The following is a 26828-nucleotide window of genomic DNA, read 5'->3' as shown; positions in this document are numbered from 1 at the left end:
TATATATATATATATATATATATATATATATATATATATATATATATATATATATATGATAAAGAGAATGAGCTATGATATCATGTAATTTGTCAATCTCTATCACCAAACTACTCCATCCACCAAGGAAGCCATGAGGATAACTTATTTATAACAAAGAGACGTCAACGGGGTTTTATTTGGATGACAGGGACATATATATATATATTTAGATGCCCAACTTTTTTGTCACGCATTTTCTCAAAAAATAGAAAAAAAAAATCTTCTGGATGGAGAATTGTAGGATCTCTCTTCGAATGCATGGCGGAAGTAAAAAGGTGTGAATGTTATGATTAAATAAATCAAAACTTAGCATTATCACCATCACAAATGATTAGCATCAGAATGATAACCTAAACATCGGAACGGCTTTCTAGTGCTATTCATTATCCTTACTTATGGAAACCATTATAAATGACCATTTTTTGGTACAACATTATGAATGACCATTAACAACACATTGTCGACCTAAAACTATCGCCATAACCACCACCTTCTAAAACTAAGATAACGGACAGGTGGCAGATAAGCTATGCGGTTGAGTCACAGTTGGAGAGACGAAGAGATATAAAGCAGAAAAATCCAAAACCCAGGTTGGCCCAAAACAATGGGTCCAATTGGCAGCCTCCAACACATAGAGTGTGATACCCCTCACTTCCCTTGTTCACGGGATTTGAAAGAAAAAATAATGGAACGGGTAGAGAGAGTACACATTGCCACGCTGTATTGCATGTGAGGCCGTTGTGGCTCCATCTCTCAACACACACACAGAGGTGTAGAGAGTAGAGGCAGTGTTTGACAAGGCTTTTTTCCTTCCTCTCTCACTCTCTCTCTCTCTGTCTTTCTCTCATTATCACCAACAAAGAGACCGATGCCCAACTGGCAGTTTTAATTTCATCTGCACCGAGGAAAGCCAGGAGGTGGGGAGGATGGCATGAGCATAGGACAAAACGGGTCTGGGATTTGTGTGGATTCCATTCGTTTTTTTCTGCCCCCACTTCTCTCTCTCACTCCCCTTCTTCTACTACTCCCCTCCCCCATCCTTAGTACCACTACAGGTGTAGTGTATTGGAGAGCATCACAAGCCCAAACAGAGAAAAGGGAGGGGGAAAAAATAGAAAAAGAGAGTGAGAGGACGGTCTCCTCCAAAGACCCATTACTCCCCATTGATCAAATGATGCTGGGCGTGGAGGAGGAGGAGGAGAGTTCGGAGTGCAGCAGTGGATGCCAGTCTGGATGGACCATGTACTTGGACCAGTCCTATGAGCCCGCAACCTCTCTTCCCTTCAAAAAAGCTGGCTCTATTCAGCAAGAGGAAATGGAGAGGAAGGAGGAGGAGGAGGAGGAGGAGGAGGAAGAGGAGGACTTATCTATGGTCTCTGACGCATCCTCTGGGCCACCCCATTTCCATGAGGAAGATGACAACTGCTACTATTCTCACTCCAACACTTGCTACAATGGCAATGGTTGCCTCTTCTATGCCTCTACTCTTCCAACTGCCTCAGCTGCTGCATTGGCTAAGAATGGGGACAAGAGGAGGAGAGTCGAGAGTAAACAAAAGAGAGAGGCTGCCTCTCTCTTGGATGACACCGCCAGCTCCCCTCTCTTCAGCTTCCCCAATGTCTGTATGCCCTTTGGTATTTCTTCTTCTTCCCTTAGTCTCATTTTTTTCACATGTGGATTGTTATCTCTTCAGACTAGCTTCAATGCCACCACCAACAATGTCAAGCCTTCTATGGAGAATGTTTTGGAGTTCTCTTGTGGCTTCTCTGCCACTCATTTTAAGGTAGGTTTCAGGCTCTTCTTCTTCTTCCTCCTTTCTTTTGCTAATCCTTTTTATCTTTCTTCACCGGTTGATCATATTACAATGTCTTCAGGGAAAGTCTGCATTGCAGAAGCAAATGGGTTACCTTCATTCCTCTGCTCCTGTGAAGCCAACTCCTGCAAGACCAGTTATGTCACTGTTTTCTCTCATTTTTTAAGTTTTCTTTCCAGGGAATAGAAGTTCTCAGGGCTTGACATTAGACACCAGTGCTGAAAGATTCTTGTTTTCTTTTTTGTTTTTTTTGTTTTTTAACTCACACACTTTCTTTTTTATTTTTTTAATGTCGATAGGTCTGCAGGGATGAAAGTGAGAAGAAGATATGGTGACCAGTTTCATTCTCCTTGTTCTGAAGGGAAGCAGATGGAAGAATATGTATAGATCTCCAAGAGATCTTTCTTTGGACTTCTTTTATTTATTTTTCCTTTGTCCCTGCTATTTTGCTTTTTTCCTGTCAATGCAGTGGGAAACAACCTGAGCAAAAGAGGAGAAAATAAAGATTGCTTTTGTTTTGTTTTCATTGAATTCTTTGTCATGAATTGGGGTAACAAAATGGGGCTTGTGGGTTCTGTTCAGTTTTCTGTCCATATTAGACCTCTGGTCTTGGAAGGTGCCACTTTGCTCTATTTCTCTCCTCTCTTACCTCCATTAAGACTACACCAAATAAAAAAATGCATTCATATGGAGCAGACCCCATGGATGACTCACTCTCATATCAGTCCACCACTCATGATCATATTGATGTCTGTTTCTAGTTCAAACTTTATTCTACTTTCCACCCCACCCCCCAAACCCCAACAACAAAGAAAAAAAAAAAACATGAAGAAAAACAACTTTATTCTACAAAACAGCCATCTGATCAAGTCAAATATATATATATATATATATATATATATATATATATATATATATATATATATATATATATATTAAAAGCAAAAGATTTCTCATTTAGTTACTAACTAGTTATAGTTCGTTATGTAATATGACAATTATTTGGACTAGAGAAAAAACTGGTATGGTGGTGGATGTGATAAGAGCTAGCAGAAGCTGTCAATGAAGCAGAGACCTCCAATGGATGGTCCCTATCAACACAGGGTGGATCCCTGCTGATGTGCAAGGTGTAGAGCACATCTCATGGATGTCAGTGAGTGATCTTGAGTCACTCTCTGGAAAGATCAAGCTGGAATTTTTCTACTATTGGGGATGCCAGCAGTATTGGATCAAAAAGAGGTATATATATGGCAAGTTCACTCATCAAAAACCTGATACAACAGCCAAGGACTGGTGAAAGGGTACCATGGTCAGCTTGTTTATTTTGCTTTAGTGCATTGCCAATTCCTTGTATGTTCCTCCCAAGCCATCAGAGCACCTGAGGCTCTTGTTTGTGTTGGTTTTCAAGGAAAAGAAAGGGCATCACTTTATTATTACATTTGATCTTTATTTCATACAGAGAGAGAGGAGGCACTGGTCTTATCAAACAGTAGACATTGTACTAGAAAGACCTGTGTCTGTGAGTTTGAGGACAAAGCTCCAAGGTGCTACACTTTTAATTAGTCTAGTTAATATATAGGCTTAGTTGGTTGTTTGAAGGAAAAGATGTGCCATGGAGTCACAAGAGAAGCGATATATATAGAATAACCCAACGACTTGAAGCCTGAGATCCTGAACCCAGATCATGATGCCAATTTAATATGCTTTATGATCTCTCATCTCATTGGAATCCAGTAATCCACATGTTTCCTTTTTATATTGTTTTGCTACTCCAAGGCTGTCTCCTCTGAAACTGTTCTTGGGTCATGTGTCATGCAAATATTAATTTAAAGTATTTTCCAGTCAATCTCTTGTCTGCCCTTGAAAGAGATAATTAAAGAAGAGCATTTGTGGGTTTTGGAATGTTCAACCATCACTCCTCTTGTTCCTCTAATGGTGTGTGTCTGTGTGTGTATAGAAGCTGGCAAGATGGCATTAAACAAACAATAAAGTCACTTCACTGCAATCCATAATGTTGGATGGGAATCTGAGAGGTATGGAATCACATCTCCTTGTTTCCAATCACCCCAACCCCACTTTAATTCTTTGTAGAAAGATAAAGATGCTTCTTTTGATAGGGAAGGATTCCTGTGAAGTTATTTTATTTCCCTTCCTCCCATGTGTCCTTGACTTTGGTGTGTGCTTCCACACCTCAAGCACTGTTCTCTTAGGTGAATCTAGAGATGGGCCTTGAGGCCCTCATGCTCCATTGCCACCTCCTTTAACTGAGATCTATGGATGTTTTGGAACCTGCTGCTGCTGCTGCTGCTGCTTTGCATGTGCGCCCAACCAGCACCAGCCCACATGCTTGCACGTGCACTTGCACGCATGCACACGATCACATGCGCACACGTGCACGTGTGCCGTTCAGCGCACCAACACTGGTTTCATCTCAGAGATAGGCCATAGGTTCACAAGCCCGTAGGCACTTGAACCGATGCTCATCTCTTGAAACTAAGAGACAACCATGAGCTCAGCTCTCGACCAGTACCGGGACCATGTGGATATCCACAAGCCTCCCAGTCCAAGCTTTGGCACTGACAAATTCTAAGGAAGCACATGCCCTTCATCACATTCCTTGGGTTATTAATACTGATTCCTGATGGATTGCAGCTTTGAAGATCTTCGGTGCGAATCCAGGGTGTCAAATGTCATCACTCTTTCTTTTTTCATATTTTTTTTTTTTTTGAGAAAAAGATTAAGCGAGCCTAATGGCTTTCATCACTAGCTCCTCTCATAAGTAAAATTAAATTAGGATATCTTAATTTACTACAGTGCATGTACCATTAGAAAAAGTTGGATTCTAAAATGAGAATGAATGATTTCCATGCCAATTATTTTGTTGGATGGAGTTTCATTTCCATTCTGACTCTAGAAGCAAATGAAAATATCCTAATCCCTCAAAATTCAAATCTACTATTCCCTAGCATTCAAATCTCATTCTAATTTTAATCACAAACTAAACATGTTGAAGGATACAGTCATTTTGACGATCATTCCAATCCATTTCAATTCCAATCACAAATGAAACATGTTAAAATTTTTTGTCACAAATCTCCCACATGCTTCCTTGTATTAATCTCTGCATTCCCTTGCTAGTTAGAGGAACAAACAATTCAAATCTTTTCAAGTATAGAAGTGCTTTCAGGTGTAAAGGTCATTCTAACATCAATTAACCTCCACATATAAAGATTTTTCAGTTTTGCTCTACATTGCAGTGGGGCCCGGCGGAGAAAATGAAAGCTTCTGCTTCAAGGAGCGAATCTGGTGATAGCCAACGACCCATGGTTCGCTGTAGTGGGGAAAGCTTCAGAATGTTGGTTCCTAGAAATCCACGTCATGTTTTCGTACCATGACACCCGCAAGTACTTGTTCTTTTCTCACCAAGCATTCATGTCTTTCATCAATGCAAGGTCCATACAGATGAGCGGCCAAGAATACAGAATCATCCTGTCAAGAAAAAACCTTGAATCAAAGAGCTCCATTGTGATAAGAAAAATGTGTGAACCAGGACAGAAGAAAACCAACCGGTCTGTCAAAGATTACAGAGTATAACAGAAGACATCTCTCTCCATAGGAAATCCTGTTTTCGACTAGATTCCAGATTCCAAACAACCATAGTGCATAAATTAAGCAACAGCAGAATACTTGGATTACAATCCTACCCTACCATGACAAGTAAACATACGGATGGAGCTCTACATGGTGCCAGACTAAAATTGCGTGGTTTCATCTTCATCTGCCTCCCTCGGCACTTCGTTGAACATGTACTGGCTCTGGTACTCCATTAAATACTGTGTCGATCTTTTCACATCAAGAAACAACTGATACACCCTACTTATATCCTCCATCTCCACAATCTTACCCTTTCTCTTCTGGCAAGCAAGAGCAGCTGCAGTGATCAAGTTGATTGCATACCTCAAAGAGGTCTCCGCACCTATTTTTGTTAGCAGAACCTTTGCATCCTTGGACATTTCTACATCTTCCTCTTCACATCTGATGTCAAGAATCTTCCGGGTCTCCTCCTCGGTATATGGTTGAGTACATATTATAAGTAGGCGGTCGAGGAAATCGGCTGGGATTCCATGGGGAGATCTATAGTTTGTGCCTCGGATGGTTGTGATCCCTCGGTTTGTTGCAATAACCAGGATGGGGGCCATGTCGTTCTCCAATGCGCGATTTAGGAATGAGAAGCATTCAATGTCAAGCATGTGAACCTCATCGATGAACAGGACACCCGGGACTATCTCAGCTTTTCCTTCCTCTCTCCACTCTGCCACTTTTGTGTCTATCTGCTCTCTGACTTCAGCACGGATTTCGCCAGTGTCACCAGTAAAGAGTGCTAAAAAGCCTTGAGTTCTGGATATTGGAGTCAAAAACCAAACTAATTAACGGATTTGAAATTCCAAGTTTTAAGAGATATTAAAATATATTAAAATAGTATAACAATTATTCTGGTGTGTCAAATATGATGAAAATGCTGGAGATTATAATGGTACCCAAGAAAATGAAAAAGAGTGCAACGGAAAACAAAACAATAAAAAAGAATTCACCCACTCAATGCACGCAAAGAGGGAATAATTGCCAATACATGTATGATCCAAGCAATATCCATTATTCACTCAATAAATCAATCAGTGTCCGTTAATTTGGACGGGTAATATCTTCCACAGCATAAAGCATATAGAATTAGGAAAGAATAACTGTTTCCTTAGGAGACTAGCTTAACTCTTGTGTTCTCATAAATCCTAAGTTAGACCAGATGTAATGGCTACAACAACTCATATGTGGATACACACACAATATATGGTCCTCCATTAAAAGGAAAGAAAAATATAACATAATAAACAGAGAGAGAATTTACACTGTACAAGCAGAAAGGACAACATCTGAACATCCAAACTATCAGCAGATCATAGACTGAGAATAAGCTCGATACTTACTGAAAACATGTACCATGTGTTTCCTTGCAATAGTTAGCAACTTGATCGATAGACCAAAGAAAAAAATTCAGTCTACAAGAATCATACTAAATGATTGGAGTAAAAGAAATTGCAAGTGCATTATCCTACCATTTCAAATCTGATTACTCACATAATCCATTTTTCTTCCTTCCTGCAAATGATTTATTTTACATAACCCTTTATTATTATTCATCGAATGATATTTTCCCCTTCATCCTGTAAATCCAATATACCCAAGCCCTTACAAAAAAGAAAAAGGCTTGCTTCCTAGCTCCGCTCTGTACACCACGTTTACTTATTTCATTCTTGTTTTGAAATGCCTCCCTTTTCAATTCTTAAAAAGTTTATTTTTACATTAACCAAGCGGCAAACCCATCATACACCCACTTCTATGATTAGATCATTTGCCCATCAATCCACCCATTTCAAGATGTCATTCACTCTAACAAAATCTTGATTCTGTTATCCTCTGAGATCTTCTCTGACATGAGATCAGCCATACATGCACATGAATGCAAAGAAAGGAACAGGTTTATATTAAAAGAAAAAATGCATAGACTAGCATGGCTAAATGCCAGCGAAACATGTCAACCAATCAAGAGGCTTGTGACCTTGCAAAACCAAATGGTGGCAGATATTTTAGCAATTCAATTGCATATGAGGGAGATATGCACATCACTTCCACCTACCTTTCTAACACAAGTAAAACCACCAATTCCACAAAAAACATAACTTTATCCTTGCAGGATTTGATTTTTGCCTTGCCTCTCCTATCAAGACATAAGTTCACAAGCATTATGCACCAATCATTGGCTCCCATATATAGAAAATGTAAAGTTCTCCAAACCCCACTGCAACAAATCAAACCTCAAAGGTTAAGCATCCTCAACAAAACAACCTTCTACGGTCCTTGCTACTGACTAGCAAACACTTCTGCAGATGTACTTTGTTGAGGCCACACCATGAAACCAGATCACCCTATCCCCAGTCAAAAACACATCTAGCATAGCATCAACCATTTAATCGTCCTCCAGTACAAAGACCTTAAACCAAAGCCATCACCCACTATCCCATAAAGTACCAAGCATTCCAGCCCACCCAATGTCCCATAAAGAGACCTCCAGTACCAAGACCTAAAGCATCCAACAGCAAACAGAAAAGCATTCCAGCCCCACCCAGTGTCCAATAAAGAGACATAATTTACTTACCGATTAAGTTCATGCATCTCTCAAAGGGCTACACTCTCATCAAAGAAACCCAAAACAATGAGATTAAACCTATAGCAACAATAATTGTGTACCAACCTCGAAATACCAACCAAATTAACTAGTTTCTATCCGGTAGCTCTAAGCATGAAGTTAATGTTCTAGACCCACTGCGATTTCCCTATAAGACCCAAGCACAAGATCTGGAGGATTATGAATCCCTCAAAGATTTTGAAGTTCAGCCCTACAACTTTTCCGGTTGCATATGCTTGCTACAGCAAAAGTTTGCAATCACATAGAGCTCCATCCTCCTTAATTATCCCAGGATATCTCTTTAAAGGGTTCTGGTAACAGCAAGTCTCCCCTCACTACTTTTAACTAGATAGAGAAAGACTCTATATCCACTTTCAAGCGAACGCTCTCTTCATATTCCCCATTAACTAGCTCGAGCTAAGACTTCACAAACCCTTCCAAGATAATTTTCTCTTCCCACTTCCACACAGTATCCAATCAATCATCTCCAAAATAAAGAAACTCTAAGACAATGTCAAAGCCTTCTACTTTAGTTATCTATAACCCATTCCAAGCCTTCAAATCTCCTCAAGCACTTACAACGTATGAATATCAAATGACATCATGGAGATACCAACAGAATTATTAGCAATACAATCATCTACTACAAGATTTGCTGTACCGGCCCAAACGGGGCAATACATAACATACCATACCATATCGATTTGGTACCAAAATGCAGTACGATGGGCATACCAACACTCGATACGCTGAACCGGCTCCGTACCGACACAGTAACAGATTAGCACCGATACTGAGTCCGATACCCAGACGGCGAGCCTTGATCTGCAACATGGAGGGAGCACCTGTCTCTAATGTTCCAGCAAGCATAGGACATAATGTCTGGGTAGACACCCTTCCCAAGCATCTGACCTTAGTTACCCTTGCCTGCTAGCTTGTGACATCTACATTTGAAATTCATTGCTTATTTTCAATAAATTTTGCTCACACCAACATCCATAAGACCAATTTAGGAATGACCTTGATAGTTGATACCCATCTCCACAGTTAATGCTAAGATTCGATGATATCTATGCGTCATGTCCATGATACCCATCGCATATGAGACCAGTGATCTATAAGCAGAGGAAATACAATTGAACTGTATCCTAGACTACTTGTTTTCACAGGATAGAAGACATCAAACATATGAACATCCAAGAGAAAGTTTGACTGATCTTAATAATTTATCACCTTGATCATATTGAATGGAACTGACATTGCTAGTGAATAAAACTTAAAAATATATAACATAAGTTGCATAACATAACAAAAGATGTAACCAAAAAGCAGCATAACTACACAAGATATTATATTAAAAAGAGGAAAAAAATTAAATGTGAAACTATTATAGAATATGATCTTTAGGATCCCAAAAAACAGAAATAATAGTAATATCCAAATCATCCAGAAATATAAAAACAGATCCAGCAAATCAAACTGGAGACAGAAGCAGTTGTATATATCTTCATTTAGTATTAATCTGTATCAGTGTCTCCCAGCGTTTACACAAGCAATAAGAAACCCAGTCTGTTTGCTCAGCGCACCACTCTGATATAGTCAAAATGTGTCCAGGATCTTCTATTACTCAAGTCTACACAAGCAACAACTGTCACTGCAAATCCTATCAGGGAAAGTTACCAATGCATGCACTAATAACCAACTATACATAAGACACCATAAGCAGAAGGATTATTACAAATACCTTAATTAAGGACAAGTTGCATGATGGCAGAAAAATGACAAAAATAAAAAAAAGGGTATGGAGGGATTGACTCAAGCTACTGTAAGTGAAATTTTCAACTGAAACGGCTCCCACATCTATGCATGGTATTGAGTAGAATAGCCCATGGAATCAAAATTTCACTATTCTTCTCATATCAATTGAATCTACCATTTGTGCAAGAAACCTCCAACCATAAAGCATAAAACATCAGGTTGGACTCTTCTTTAGTGTCGAGGTAATAGCTATAAATAGTTATAGACTCCCTACAAAGGTAGACGAATGGGACCTGTTCCAGAGCATACAATGCATTACAGAGATATGATCTTACATTTCAATCAGGCAATTCTATTTCACCTCTTACAGAGAAAATTAGTCAAAGCAAAATAGTTAATAACAGCAACACATTCAAATATAACTTCTAAACTGAGCTCATGCAAATGAGCCATAGTTACTCTAGTGAAAACCAGTACATGAGATAATTTGATTTGTGGACAGCAATATTTTGGTAAAGCTCACATTACCAGAGAAATCATTATGACAAGGCATACATAAAAGGGGGTGGAGCAGGTGGTGCATCTGATAGAATCATAACAATAGAATGCAAACCTAATCTAGAAGGTGTCCTTCAGAATAAAGTCTCCAATTATGCAATATTGCATGGACAACAACACAAACTAGATTCAAACATGTATCCAAATGTTGAATTAGCAAAAGGAAAATAAGGAGATATGGAGATGGACAAAAAGTAATTTTAACTAAATACAAACATTTAATAATGTATGGAACAAAACTCTTAAAATAGCTAATTGTTAGGTAAGCTTCCTAATTAGCTTAAGAATTTTACAAATTTGCAATTTTGCAAAGTTATTTTAATACCTACATATTGACCAATCCCTACAAGGAACAAAAGCCAACTTTTGACATTATCATGGTGGCTTGAGCTCATTGTTGGAATCTAACCTTCTCCCAATTTATAATAGTTATAGTTGAAAATGTTTTATTTGTATCCAAGTATATGACATGTATTGGTTCAAACACATCTAAATGGATTCTAGGAGTTGAATCCAAGTACCCAAGCAACCCAGCCATCACCATCAATGTGAGATTTTTTTTTTCCTTTTTTTGACTTGACCACTATTTAATAATGTAGCAGCATCATCACTAGCTCACGCATTTGCATCAGCATTGTAAATGCAATGTTCAAAGCCCAATTTTTTTGCGAAGTTCATTAGAATTGTGCTGGTAACATCACAATCACCTCCAACAGCCTCATCACCATCCATAGACCAAGGTTATTTCACAAATACCCATATTATATTTGTAGTTACCAATTTAACAAGGTGTTTTGCAGAAAAACCTAGTTTATTTGTATGTCAAAATGGGTCACCCTTTTTTTTTTTAATTTTTGCAGAGTCTGTCCGTCTGAAACTTTACTAGACCATAATAGCCCCATACACAAAGGAATGCACACATTCAGCCCAATGATGCAAAGATACTGACAATGGGTGCACAAATTAATACGAGCTTATGCACATGTAAAATTGTTAAGTCACAACAGTAGGCATATAATGGTCCACAAAGCCAAAATTGAACTTTTCTATTAAGAGAAGTACTGAGTGACTCCTTTTGCTCATATGAAGATGAATTGGCTTCCCATTTAAAATTTCTCCTTTCCAAAATTTGTGTAATAATTCTTGTATTGTATGATATTATGAAATAATACACATTTTGTCATGTTCTTGAGAATGGCCTGCTAGAAAGATGGGACTTCCCAGTTTAAGAAGACTTGAATAGGACTTTCTGCCCAATTTCATGTATCAATAAGAATGTAAATACATACATTTGAGGTATCCCATTTATGAATTTAACATATGTACAAATGCATAGATCTAAATGTAACAGATTATGGACAGCTGAATTTCAGGATCCACAATGTTAATCATGACCTAGAACATTGAAAATATCCAAATCTTGTGTTTTTAAGGACATTTACCCACGCATCATTGGTCAGAAAACATATGGCATCAATAATTATATCATGTTAAAATGAATAACAATGCATACAGATTCTGGTTCCACATTGATGATTATGAACATATTAAGACATGCCCAAGCCAAATTCAATTAAAACAAATGATTTTTTTATTTCTTGGTATTTTTTTCTTAGTGTTGTATATCAGCAAAGGATACTCTATTCAAAATATTCATCATTGATTTTGCACTAGAAGAAACTAATGTTCCTCTCTCTCCATACAGGAACATGTATGTGATTCTGTATGCAAGTGCCTGCACATATTTCCAAGTTCTTGCCACATATCTCCTAAGCAAGGTTGTGTTAATATCTGAAAGCATCTATATCCCAAGCTATCCTAATGCATCCAATACACATACTCTTAATTCTTTTAAAGAGAACAATGCATGAATTGTTATGTTTGTTCTATGCTAGATAAGTAAACAGAATGCTCAATCATCCCATCTTAGAGCAAGTATCCAATGTAAAAATAGTGCAGAAGACTGGAAGTATTAGTGTTATTGTTTATGAACATGACATCTTCAAGCTAAAGTAACCATCAATGTGGTTGCAGACTTCATAGAAGCACATTCACCATTAAATCATTTCATTCATGATAATCTCTGTCAAACCAATGCTCTCACCTCTTTATGATCCTCAATTCAAGTTTTTATCCACTTCTAGTTTTGCCAATTTAACCCTTATCTGTTCATAGTGTTTTTAGAGGAATCCAAAAGAAATAAGCAAGCTATATCAATTCTACTCAAAGAAATACTTCGATGGGGTAGATTCAACTGCATGAAGAGTTAGCATAAACAAAATTAATAAATGGAAATCATATCATATTATATATTTGTCTTACAAACAAATACCCAGTACACCCCTATATACCATACCAAGTTTCTCAACCTCAAAACACCATACAAACTAACACCTTAACATTAGCATTAAAAAGAAAAAACTTGAACAAGAAAAATGATGGTCAACCATGGTAGGTCTTCTAATTCCAAAATGTGCAAATTAGGAGATAGTTCCTTATAAATTATTATAAAAGGTACTTTAATTTCTGGATTTAGCAAACTGTTTTTAAAAGCCCAAAATGGAAAAATTACCTTTGGTCTATAATTTTCCAACTTTAATGCCACAGAATAATTATACCAAGTGCCTCCATCTAAACAATATGAAGCTACGTACTCTTTGTTGTTTATTATAGACATTTGAGACTAATATATTTTACAAAATGTAATTTGACTACATGTCACTTAGTTGAGATTATCGCAATGTAACTTTAACCATTTAAAATTCAAACATTAGACTTAGATGGCATCATAAAGATCATTTATTTGTATCAAAGTTTCTTCCCTCAACTTCATTAGGATATGTGATATTTGGATCATTCCTCATGACAATAGTCCTATATGCTTTCCTTGAGATGACTGGAAAAGAACAAACACAAAATATAATATTAGTTGCTTAAACCGTTGAACCTATGACTTAGAACAACAGAGTAAATGGTATATCAGAATATACCAAATTTGAAGATGCTGAGGGCTGATCTGATATCTTCCTGGAATTTCTTTCTAAGACAAAAATTTGCAACAACCGGACTAGCAAGGTAATTACTCAATAGGAAATAGGTAACTATTAGTCATCATTAGATTAGGGATCTAAGGGTATAAATAGGGTTTTGAGGCCCAACCTTGACGACAACCACAAAATAAAATATAATAAAATAAAATAAAATCATAGATTGGTGGGATTTATTGCGGCAATCAATTTTAAAAACTAGGGAAAGAAATGCACTAGCTTGTTCTAAACTTTGATGACTGTTATAGGTTTAACTTGCTAAAAAGAACATAAGAAAAGCTAAAGAAAACTTATTAAAATAAATAAACAAATAATACGGTTATGGAGAGCTGTATCTCAGCTTAATTCTAAACTGGGCTCAATTTGATCTTAATTTCAAACAGCATCAACACCCTACTTGATCAGCTTAATTATAAACTGAGATGAAAGATGGAGAGCTTTATATGAATGCAAACGAACATAATAGAACCAAAATTTTTTGAAATTATATGCATTAAATATACTTTAATCCAAAATGATATTTATTTCATGTAAACATGTGCTTAATTATTAATCTCAATGATATCCAGCAAAAACAGCAATTCATATTCAAGTAGATTCGTGGCAAACATTTTTATGAGAATCAAAGAATTATTTCAACAACTCTATAACATCTATTCATCATCATAGAGCTAGCTAAAATGGTTCATAGATGAAAGAATAATGTTCTCAATTTATCTTTCTTGTACATTTAATATGTACTTTCTCAAGGTTCTAGATTTGATAAATGCCATCCATTAATCTACCAGCATGATATGCAATACTTAGTCTAGTAGCCAGTCCATCTATGTGTCAAATCTAAGCTAAACCTTACTTTATCGACCAAAAGAACACAATCATATTTCTTCCAATTTTCCAAGCATATGTGAATTTTGTATCAATACCAGCCACAACCACCTTGATATTCCCAATTAATTCTTATGGCACCAACGAAATCTATCACAGATAAAAGCTAAAGCACCTAAACCTCGTAAAATATTTTACAATTATCCCCTTTATCCCCTTCTCTATATGTATATCCTACTGCAAATATCAGCTGTACCATGTATGCACCAATGCTTGTAGGAAAATTTACAAACTTAAAAGGAAGCATATGTTCCATGAAAAGGTCTTATTTGATGCCACCTTGGCACAGATTGTCAAAATATTCATCCATATGATTGCTTACAAATAGGTGTACCCCTCAAAGTTGATAGCACCAAATGGAGGACTTAATAAAAAAACCAGAATCCTTCAACTCTGGTATATCCAATCAGCTTCATCAAAGCACTTATACTGATTATTTTCATACACATATAATTCTTCCCCATTTGTTTGTGTGTTTCCTACCACCATAGTGTATTTTTTCCCTCAATTTGCACTCATGTCTTTCAGTCAGCCTACCTCCATATATTTTAGTTTAATTCGACAGCCCCCAGAATTCTACAAATGAGTGAAATGAAGTACCAAAAACCTAAGAATTCTCTTTGGAATAATATCAAACATATCATGCACAATACAAGTCCAGACAACTAAAACTAAAAAATGTAGACTAGCTTACTCAATACAGCACATTTGTTGAAAAAAAAAAAAAGAGAGAGAGAGAGAGAGAAAAAAAAGAAATTTTGAGAGGAAGAGAGCACACAAAACCTGCTGTTGATGACATCGATCTCGTGAAGGGTGACGCAGTGCACGACCTCCTTTCTCTTCTGCAGCTCCCCCTCAGGGCACCTCACGAACTTCGTATGCGGTCCAACGGCATCGTAGTCCCTGGACCGCCCGATGGACCGCCCCAGCTTCGTGACCTTTCCGGACGCCTTATCCAATGTGATCACATCCCCACTCTGCACCTTCTCCTTGGTCAGTGCCTCGATCATCTTCGCGCCCAAATCGTACACCGTCTCCATGTCGGTGGTCTTGAGCGTGAGCTTCCCGGTCTTGGAGGCTGACGAGGACTGGCCGGAACCACTTGCGCCGCCTCCGGCGGCGGCGGGGCGGTCGATGGTGAGCTCGATGACCTCGCCCTCGATGATCTCGGCCTCCTCCTTGATGCGGACGCCGATGGCGCGGCGGAAGGCCTGGGTGAGGGCCTCGGTCTTGGACATCTCGAGGGAGAAGAGCTCGGAACCGGAGACGGTGGCGAAGGGGGTCTCCTGGCCGAGGGACTTGGCGAGGCCCATGGCGATGGCGGTCTTGCCAGTGCCCGGCTGGCCGGCGAGGAGGATGGCGCGGCCGGCGATCTTACCCTCGCGGATGAGCTGGAGGATGAGGCCGGCGGCCTTGCGGGCGGACTGCTGACCGACCATGCCCTCGGAGACAGCCCGGGCCTCCAGGGCGGAGTCGAGGCCCAGGCCGCGGATGTGCGAGTGGGCACCGATGCGCTCGATCCGGGTAAGGTCACGACTCTCCGAGAGCCTCTTGAGCTCCGCCATGGCAGCGGAAGGAGACAGAGAGAGCGAAGGAAGAGGGAGGGAAGAAAGAACAAAACCAGGGGAAGAGAGCGAGGGTTTTATTTGGGTTCGGGCGGCAAGAGACCGATAATGCTACCACGAGTATTTACCACGTCGTGCTTCCAGGGGAGAATTGGACGAAAACAAAAATCAAAAAAGAAAAAAAAAAAAAAAAAAGGAATAATCTCTTTAAAAAACAATCATTTGAAATTAAATATACAAACGAATTAACGATGATAATAATAATAATGATGATAGTGATAATAAAAAAATTATGATAATCATAAACTTATAGATGAAGATAAAAAGGGTTGGTTTGCGAATGAAGTACAATTAAAAGATGAAGATCCGAGTTCACATGCACAAATCATGATTGTAGTATAAAAAGTTTAATATTATTGGTTTTCAAATCAAAACTAGTATTTAGCTCTTGGAACAAGTCAGAATCTATTTTACAAAGCTATCTATATTTTGTAACCAAAAAAAAAAAAAAGCTATCTATATTTAAAAATAAAATCAAAAGGAACTGCAGACTTATTTTTAAAAGTTTTCTCTATAATAATAAATATTATTTAATTATGCAAAAAATGGATCTTTACGTCTAAACTTTGTGGATGTTGTAAACTTAGAATATCTTGCATTTTTTGAGAAAAATACAATGACACCCCCTTCATGTTTTTGGGCAAGAAACCCATTGACCCTACAAATTTAAAAAATTTTAATAAACTCCCGAAAGTTGTTTTTCTTATATCAATATGGCCCATTTAGTCCCGGCACCATTAACGAACTGGCTAAAAGGATCTAAATACCATTAATCCTTCAGAAAAATAAAAAATTATAGCAACACACCTTCAAATTTAGATAAGAAACACGTTACCCTAAAAGTTAAAAAAAATCCAATTAACCCACAAAAATTATTTGATATTAATTGAAATACCCTTAATCCTTCGAAAGGGTTATGATTGCACTAACTATTTTAGGGATTAAAACATAGCAATTCTGATCGAATTTTTCTCCTCTGTTAACTATTTCTTCCCTATTCCAACAATCGGCATCCCATGTCATCTCTACAAGCCCAAGAGGAGTCCACTTTTAACTTCTTCACTAGCTGGGTGTCTGGCAATGCTCTAGCAAGAAGGGCCTTAGAGCATCAAGCACTTTGTTTTGAGTAATGACTCTTTGTTCTAAATTTAAAATTTTTGCATTTCTTACTTGATTATGGTTTGCTTTGATAATGAGGTCTTTTTTATTTTTTATTTTTGAAATGTGTGTTGTTTGAGTTAGAGTTTGTAGTTAGGGGTGGCAATCGATTTGGATTTAGTTGTGGATACCAGTCAAGTCAAAAATTCATCAACAAGAACCTGATCTATTTATTAAATAAGTCAAAAATTCATATCTAAACTCGATTTTTTTATTAAACATGTAACTCAACCCACTCCACATGACTCAATTATTAGATAGGTCAAGTTTGGTTAGACAACTTAAATGAATTTTTAACAAATTAAATGGGTTAGATAGGTTAAGTGATTTAGTTAAATATAACAAAAATAAATTAAGATGGTTTTAAATAGATTAAATAGATCTTAAATGAGTTGGATTATGATCCAATCCTATTATTAAATAGACAAAAATAGATTAAATGATTCAAATATCTAAACATGAATCCATCCTATTTAATAAATAATTTTAGATGGGTTGATCCTTTTGCAACCTAAATTTATTTATGTCAAATCCGAACCTACTTAAAACAGCTCTTTCAAGGATCAAATTGATAGATGATCAAGTTATATATTACCACCCATATTTATAGTATAACTTTTATATTTTTTATATTTTTAAAGTAAAAATATATGCTTGATATAAAGGGAATTGTTTTATCTATGGACCAGTAGTCTATCATCCAGATTGCTAAGCACAAAGGAGTTTAGGGCTTACCGTAGGTTTAGGACCATAGTCTTCCATGTCCATATGACATAATACCTGTCCACTGCCCACTCACAGCCTTTCAAGCACTTTAGGCAATCCGATGTGGCCTGATATTGGTATCAAAGGGTTTTACGGGCATTAGGATTTAGGCATATACAGTGTCTAGTATGACCATTTAGTTGAAACTTAGCATTATCTTAGTTTCAGTACATCTAGAAAGACTTTGAGGCAAATTTTGATTCAAGAAAGATTTGACGATATTTATAAGCATGATGAAAGGACTATGATAATGTTTGTTCATAAGAATAATAGTGGGTAAAAGATTCATGCCTTTCACCCTGAGGATTGAAATACACTAAAGTATTTGAGCCCATATATAAATATGATAGACATCGTTGCAAGACTCCGATCCAAAGAATAGCTGAGGTCGGCACTTGTCCGAAATAGTATTCGATGGTCGGCAAGCATCCAAGAACCGCTGCAAGCCTTAAAAAGAAAAATCCAATCACCAAACATTCTCCAACGAACTCTCCAACGTTCAAGTTAACCGGCACTTTAAGAACAGTGAAAGAAAATTAGCAAGAGAATAATTTCTGACTCTTCAAAAAACTTATCCAAAGATCGTCTATATTCCCATTTTATTAAAAAAAACAAAAAAATACATTATCTTAACGACCAATAACCACCATGAAGAATTATTGTCCATAATATTATCATAGATAATGAGCAACAAGTAACATTAACTTACATGCCAAACACTTGATGCATGACCGAGTGCATGGGTACCGAAGAATTGACAAGACCACCACCCACACCAATCTCCCATGGAAAACCCATCATCGACAGGTAAAAGACAACATGCTTACCCAACATATGTTTATTAAACACCATAATTTTGCAGAGTCGCAGTTTTAGAAGCTTAAAGCAATTAACTGAAAAAATATATATAAATAAAATCCACGATCATGACCAGTGAAACTAGAAGATCCATATGTTTACTCCCACTAATAATCAACTAATGGCATAGGGTCCTCTGTAAATTTGAAGGATATTATCAGGCAGCCTCCTGCTCCGTAAGTAACACCAGATCTCCGGAGCAAATCTTCTTGTCCTAGGTGCACAATCTTCATAAACCAGAGCCTAGCCGTAAGACTAAACAAGTTCTGATCATTCCAATACCCCTCATTACACCATACACAGATGCCCCACTGAGAAAGTACCTTACCAGCACCATTATGACATACAGCATAATACAACTCAATCATCCAATGATACAACTCGATAATTCTTTTAAGCCCAAGTAAGCAGTTAAACAGACGGCATTTCCTCCCAAAACAGTCAGCAGTGCAGCATTGGCAATCTCAAAAGCCACAATGGCTTCAAGGTCTTTAACAGTATATATCTACATTACAGGACTAACAGTAACCTCTAGTTATGAAAAAACCAGTTACCCAAGCTGTTCCGGTAACCAACAACCAGGATACATATGTTACATAGTATAGCTACAGACAACGAAAGCCCTACTTCCAATCTGTTAGCATTGAAATGGCAAGCTTCTCACCAGGTCAATTGCAGACAGTTTTGAGTCTCTTTGCAGCCTGCACAAACCCTACAATAACCTGCAACTCATCCAATTGCTTCATGATAAACAGAAAGCAATTGAGTTTACACAACGCCAAGTGAAAATCCTTGGTGGGCTTTACATGAAATCATTTTGAATCTAAAAGGAAATGAAGCAAAGAGGGGAAATTTTGCAAACTTACCTGTGACATGAAATGCCTCTGAACTGCTTCAATTAGCTGCTCCTTGGACGGGTTAGGACTTGCAGCCACCTGTTCCAGGTCATAAGGCATGAGGCCCGCATAAAGGATATATTAAAAAAGACATTAAAAAATGGTGGGGAAAAAGCCTATAATGTATGAAAGAGATTGATTGTTTGTTCATCTTACTATTAAAGATAATAATCAATAAATCACTATAATTGAGGTGCTTACAAGATTGAAGTGACGCCAATATCTCCATAATGCTGTTGTTTCTAGCTTGCTCAGGTCAACTTTCTGTACCAAACACTTGAAAATTTTAACCATGAATAAAGCTACAAGTAATTTATTGACATCAGTCATGAATGTTGCTCTAGACATGAATGATTCATAAAGAAATTAAAAAAAAAAAAAAAAATGGTGCACAGCAGAAGACATGTAGGGCACCATCTAAAATGGCATCTCCCAGCACCTGGCACATCACAGCCCTAACTGTAGCGTGAAATGCCAGGTGCAGGAAATCCCCAAAGTGAATCATGTCCAATAGTATTGCTTCTGCAACATAGCATTGCTCAATGAACACTCATTAGCATGGGTCATACCATTGTGCCCCTAGAGGATGAAACAGATCCCTTAGATTGAGAATCGCACGATTGAGACCTGCTCAAGGATTTGCTGAGAGACCCTTTGTGCTGTCTGCTTCTGCATCTGTGTGGCTTTTGTAATTGTGTGTCATCAGACGCTGCAAGAGTTAGTTATAACAAAAGAAATGTCATAAGGACAAGAAAATGATGAAGCCAGATCCAGCGACCCAATTAAACAGTGAAAAGATGCTCTTGGAACATTAAAGGTTATAGATTAAGAAAAAGCATCTTCAGACTAGGTAACAAGGATGCTATATTTTAAAGAAAATTCCTCATGCTATCCCTAACCAAAAATGGCTTTTCTTTAGCACCTACTCCTAGTAGCGAGTAGTTTAACATTCTAGTAAGAGCGCTTCAATTATCAAAATACCCATACTAGGCATGTTTGATTACAATAAACATGTGAATACTTCATTCCTCAGCCAATAAATAAGACCAAATTGGGCTAACAAACAAAAACAAAACAAATATGCCGATAATAGAACATAAATATTACCATCAATTTTCAGTTGTCATGTTTCCAAACTAGTACAATTCATTTTCATGTATGGAACTGAATATAGAACTGCTATCTCCATGATCAAGTCAAGAAGATGTTAGATAAAATAGCCATACCAAAACCTCTGTATTCCAACTTAACCTATAAGCAACAATATCATCACAACATGCAATTGAATGTTGCAGAAAGCTAAAAATATAGAATATTAAGATCCTTATACATGCACTAGACCTAATATTGTTATATTTATTTATCTGAGAATCGATATCCTACATGGCAGCATACAGAAAGCATTTTTGCTTAACAAAAGGCTGATAAAAGGGGGAAAAGGAAAACCGATATAACACAAAAAATCAAGACCCTTGACAACTACTCAAAGAAAGGTGAGTGAGAGGATCACAAATAATATTCCTGGAGCAGTAGAAACTTAGCATCATGAGTTCTTGCCCGCTAAACAAATTAAACAATTCCACAAAATTTACAATCAAGCTCAACTCTTGCAGAAAAAGTTGATAAATTATATGACCTAAAACAAATAATAATAATAATGATGATGATGATGATGATGATAATGACAATAAGATATGAAGTGAGGACTCACCCATGTCAGAAACATTCCACTGCATATTTTCGCATCCAATCTCATCATCCTCCTCATGACCAGTTGGGGCTTCAATTACACTAAGTGCATTTCTTTGCAGCTTCACCTCTATGCCATTAGTCAGGACCTGAAATTTCATGAATCAGCATGTAGAAAGACAAATTAATGACTTTAAATCCATCAGATAAACAAATCAGTATACAGAAGGAATTGTCATACGTCAGAATAAAGATTAAACAAAGAACCAGAAGAAATGACAGAAATACAACAAAGCATGAAGAAAGAAATAGATGATCCCCATGCACAAACAACTAACTCTAGCAATCATGCAAGAGAACATATGAAAACGACCACAAAATTCCAACAAGATTTCTCTATTAAGTGTGTACATAACCATAACCATCCAGCCTTTTCCCAGCTATCTATGTTACATTAATGCATCTCCTCCTATTAGGGAGTGCATGGCATCATTAAAGGTACATTCCTCATTGTCTAGTAAGCGATAATTAGAAGTGTAGAAAATTACAATATAGGCCTTCAAGAGAATCAGGTGTCAAATTTTGACTCTTCGGATTGAATTTTCATCTCCTGTTGCATGAGAGGGGGGGAGAAAGAGAGAGAGAGAGAGAGAGAGAGGGTGAGAGAGGGGGGGTGTTGTGGGGGAGCAAATCACAAAAGCATCGTAGGCCTGTGATGTATGTAGAAGACCTAGGATTGCATTTCATCTCAAATCAATGGACTACTTCTAGCGACTTCTATTTTTTTGGGGAAAAAAAAAACTATCAAAATACCATCTTATACAACTAGCTCCAAGACACTTCAAATGTCAGAAAATGTCATTGTTATCTAAATTGATTCCTTACTGAAGCACTACAAAACCTTAGCAATTGACAAGGAAAGGTCCAATTGCCCAATGACAACTTCTACATAAATGCCATCAACATGCAAGAAAACACAACTTCAAATGAGTTACAGACCAAAGATACTATTTGCTTTATAGCTAAAAGTATGACCATCAATAATGAAGTCAATCTAACTACAGAATTCCTACATGCACATTATCTATATGCAATAAAATACAATTTCAAGTCAGAAATCAAATTTTCAAACATAAAAACTATCATGACCAAGAAAAAAATTAGATTGCTACCTACAAATTTCTATATATATCATCCAAATGCAACAAAATATTTTAGACAACTTATAACTCAATAATACTCTTACAATAGCTAAAATTCATAACCAACAAGAAAGAAAGGTTATGTTGCTTACAGACAATTATTACATGTATGTCATCCTAGTGCAAGAAAATACAGCTTCAAGCAAGTCACAAATAAAAAATATTTTCTCTATATAGCTATCAAATACAAATAGAATTTAAACGGCATGTTTGGGGCCTAATCAAAAATCCAAAAAAAATAAAAAATAAAATCACAAGCTGGAGCAAAGGAAGCATACCAAGCAAATGAACTTGGATCCAGATGATCCAAAATTCCAGATTTCATTTGAATACTTGTTGATTTTGTATATATTCAATGAATATCTGCTGAAAAGTTAAATAATACAGCAGAAGTCGCAAATTCTGAGAACAAATTGCAACTAAAACAGATAAAACTGGGACACAAAACAAAAGGAAAGAAAGATTCAAAAGAGATATATCAACAAACCATGCGTACACAGTTGATCTAACGAAGATCTAAAAATTCACAAGGGAAAAATCAACAAATAACAATTATTGTGCCCAATATTAACTATAAAGCGCATTTTCAACTTATATGACCGGTAATTACGAAGTTGTTCCAAAATTTATATAAATACAGTGATGCCAATATTGAATGATCCAACTTCAAACAAATAAAACTGTCAAATCTTAAAATTTGCGGTCCAAATTCAGCCAAGCAAGAGCAACAATTTCCTCGATGAGCAACAATTTATCAATCAAGACCCCAAATGGCCCAATTAACCTATAATTCAACTACATTACACAAATCCTAGATATTTTGGACTTAAAATAGGACAAGCAACCTGAAAACACAACCAAGAATCCAGAAGAAAACAGTTTCCCCCTCGAGTAATGAGTCCATAAAACAGTAGCCATGCGCAAATATGATAATCTAGCAGCAATCATCCAGAAGAACCATTATACTTAATACTTCAACTGCAGTCATGGAAATCATGCCAAGAATTCATGAGCATCGAAGCTAATTATAATCAGATGATCATTAAAAGCCAGCACAAATCTTTTTCACACGAAAATACCCTGATCAGAAAACCCTAAAAATCGAATTGAATCGCAGATACTACACTCAAGAATCTGAAATTTTTGACTTGCTAAGAGAAATCTAGCATGCAGACACCTAAAAGGAAAGTTTATCTACTCAATTCATCAATGCAAGAAAGAACCCTAAAATCCAAGTCGATTGACACGGATTACCAAAATTAGCAAGTAGTCCGAGACATGCAACTAATAAGTGCATCATTAAACACGGAAACGCAATTTCAAAATCGAAACAAGAGAATATAGAAAGAAAGAACGAAGCATCTTTATCAAGATCCAAGCTTTAAAAGAAATACTTTTTTTTTTTTTAACTTCATAGACTCCAATATACAAAACATCAAATCCAAACCCTAAACTCATCCAATTGCACCACATTGTCCAATTCAACCCAGACAATGAACTAAAACTTCAAAACCCGAATTTTTCTTCAAAATTTTGTTCGAGAAAAAGAACTTAAAAAAAGAATGAAGCATCCGAATTGCACCCTCAGAGATCCACAAAAATCTCTAAGAAACCCATTTCGCGCCACAATCTCGAGAAATTACCAGCCAATGCCAACCGCCGAGACCGACGGCCTTCTTGACGACCCCCTGGAGGCCGACGAGAACGGATTTGGTCCGGTTGTTGCCGGTCACCACCACCTTGGTGTGCCGCGGGAGCACCGATAGCTCCTCCTCGCTGCTCTCCCCGCAGCTCTGCTGCATCTGCCCGTATCCACCATTCATCTCCACCTCAACGACCTCCAGCATTCCACTCCTCCCTCCACTCCCCCCTACCTCCACCACCACTTCACTGAACCAATTCCACCCCACACAAAACGAAAAATCAAAACTTTGAGCAAATCAAAGCTACGGATCACTCAAGCACCCGACATCAATCATATTGGAAGAGAATTCGGAGAATTTTTTAGTGAAATTTGAGCAAGAAAACGGGCGAATTTGAGAGGAATTATCGAGAGAGAGAGAGAGAGAGAGAGAGAGAGGGAGGGAGGGAGGCAGAGACTGTGCTTTCTTGCTTTCCTTCTCTCTCTTTTCTATCCTCTCTTTTTTTTTTTTTTTTTTTTTTGCTCTTTGTTCGGCTTCGCGGCTATGAATCCCGACGACGAGGGAAGAACCAATAGAAGGGCGACGCGTGTCCCGCGCCGGGTAGCGGTAGCGGGGACAACCACCGAAATGGACAGGATTGCCCCTGGTTGTTCTCTTATTCTTTTATTTTTGATTTATAGAGTGAGTGGTTTTTGTTTTACACAGGAAATGGCAGGCTAAGAATGGGAGGGAAATGGGGAGTGAAGAGGGATACGGGTTTCCACGACGAATCTGCCCGGTAACGCATTCTCTTTTATCGGTTACGTAAAGGATACGTGACAGTTTATGTGCATGGGCTAGCAACTTTTTCCCCTTTGATATTATAGTGAATTCTTACTTTATGTTGTTTAATAAGAAGAGAGTCTTAGCTGAGCCTTTTCCGTTGCATAGGGTTTTTGATGACGTAGTTTCGTAAAAGAACAAATTAATTATAATTTTTTACATGCTTTTTGGTTGTAATATATATCATGTGAAGCATTCAAACATTTCTCATTGTTAAAATTCTTAATAGATATGGACTAAAACTAAAGCAAGGAGCACAAGCTAATCGGGATGTATTGAGATGATATTTTGTAAATATATAATTATATTGATATATATATATATATATACACACACACATACGTACGTATATTTTGTTAATTACTACTATCAAAATTAATATTTTTTAAAAATATTACTTAAGCAAGAGTTATAAAAATATAAAAAAATAATGCATATCCATATTAGCTAGCAGCCAATTACTTCTTCCTGATGTTTTATAACAAAACAAATACTATGTATGGCATATTTATTGTATGATTATCACAAATGATATATATTGTCATCAAAGACTTGTAATTTGGATGGGTTAGTCTTCACTCTTATGTACATGAAGTATTATTCATTTTAACCTCTAGCTGTTATGGCACGAGAGCCTCACAATTTTACCCTTAAAATGTATCTCATGAGAAAGAAGATCCCATCCCATATAAAGTATAGTTATCATTAACTCACAACTAATATAAAATTAATGATGCACTCCCTTCCACACCACAATATAGCTCCTAATTAAGAGAGATTTTGGACAAAATTATGGGATTGAGGTGGAGCACAATCCATCGAAGACACATCGATTCTTCTTATATTGCCAATATTATGATCATGGACTCGTGGCTCAGACAAGTCGATCTTCATTTTCACATACGTGAGATATTATTTGGTTTAGCTTCCGGTCTCTATGGCACGGGGCTTCACGATTTTATTTTTAAAAAAATATTTCATAGAAAAGAGAATATTTCATTTCATATAAATCAGAATTTCTTCTGACTCATAATTAATATGAGACTAATAATTTTTTTTTATCATAATAATACATATAATTTTTTATATTTGATGCATGATGCACGCACCAATATTAGCTTAGGGGCCAACTACTTCTGCCCAATATTTTATAACAAAATAAATGCCATATACAATATATTTCTTACATAATTATTACAAGTACTACTGATATTAACAGGGTTAGAACTAATCTTTTCTATTATTTGGACATAAAAATAGGTTGACACTATTTTTTTTTTTTTGGTAAAAAGTTGTCACTATTTTTTGAAAAAAAAAATTTATTGCATGCATAGTTCATAAGATAAGGACTACTAGATGATGCATAATTATTGTTGAGTTTTTTATTAATATAAAATTAGATCATGGTAAATATTTGTTAAATGCATGCTTGAAGTATAAAAGTCCCTATGGTACTCCTTTTTCGGTAAATCTATATGCGACTCCTTCAACGTAGATTATAACTAGAAGATGGTAGAAATATGAACATAAGAAAAATACATGCTAACATATAAATTATCTAGAGTGTCTCTAAGATATTTAGACACGAGAGCAAATGGTGATGGAGTCATGATATTCATGCAACGTAGGTGATACGTAGTGGTTGGCATTGATGATATCATCTTCTTGACTCTAGCTCTTATGTTAGTTTAAAATTTAGCCCATTAATTTCGTGTAGTAAAATGTTCTACGTAAGTGATCCTTGTGCATGAGAAAAACAGAGAGACTTTTTTGTTCTTCTTCTTTTTCTTTTTCGCTTTGTCGCCATCAAGGGCAAAAAAAAGTTT

At 36.9% G+C, this 26828-nt stretch overlaps 3 protein-coding genes across 4 annotated transcripts; 1 reads left to right on the top strand and 2 right to left on the bottom strand.

Annotated features, from left to right (window-relative positions):
• The first annotated feature begins 832 nt into the window (after positions 1–832).
• On the top strand, positions 833–2384 carry LOC105060950 (protein SOB FIVE-LIKE 5). Of its 2 annotated transcripts, XM_010944841.4 has the most exons (4): positions 833–1660; positions 1736–1825; positions 1917–1991; positions 2155–2382. In XM_010944841.4, the coding sequence occupies exons 1-4, from the start codon at positions 974–976 to the stop codon at positions 2188–2190; spliced, it is 888 nt and encodes a 295-aa protein (XP_010943143.2). In that variant the 5' UTR covers positions 833–973; the 3' UTR covers positions 2191–2382. The 2 variants fall into 2 exon arrangements, with proteins under 2 accessions (XP_010943143.2, XP_019701491.2); XM_019845932.3 differs by having other exon boundaries at positions 833–1825; positions 2155–2384.
• Positions 2385–5360: 2976 nt separating this feature from the next.
• Positions 5361–16005, bottom strand: LOC105060951 (uncharacterized). The gene is made up of 2 exons (XM_010944842.4): positions 15128–16005; positions 5361–6253 (listed from the first exon to the last, which is right to left on the bottom strand). Exons 1-2 carry the CDS (start codon positions 15907–15909, stop codon positions 5608–5610), a joined length of 1428 nt encoding a protein of 475 aa, XP_010943144.1. The 5' UTR covers positions 15910–16005; the 3' UTR covers positions 5361–5607.
• A 3149-nt stretch (positions 16006–19154) lies between these two features.
• On the bottom strand, positions 19155–24613 carry LOC105060952 (uncharacterized). Its single transcript, XM_010944843.2, has 6 exons — positions 24181–24613; positions 21358–21484; positions 20216–20355; positions 19848–19910; positions 19617–19685; positions 19155–19490 (listed from the first exon to the last, which is right to left on the bottom strand). The coding sequence occupies exons 1-6, from the start codon at positions 24382–24384 to the stop codon at positions 19419–19421; spliced, it is 675 nt and encodes a 224-aa protein (XP_010943145.1). The 5' UTR covers positions 24385–24613; the 3' UTR covers positions 19155–19418.
• Positions 24614–26828: the final 2215 nt, after the last annotated feature.

The sequence above is a fragment of the Elaeis guineensis genome, chromosome 13 (genome assembly GCF_000442705.2).
Source record: "Elaeis guineensis isolate ETL-2024a chromosome 13, EG11, whole genome shotgun sequence".
In the NCBI taxonomy this organism is placed as follows: Eukaryota; Viridiplantae; Streptophyta; class Magnoliopsida; order Arecales; family Arecaceae; genus Elaeis; species Elaeis guineensis.
The sequence above is the reverse complement of the archived record's forward strand: the minus strand, read 5'-3'. Positions and strand labels throughout refer to the sequence as shown.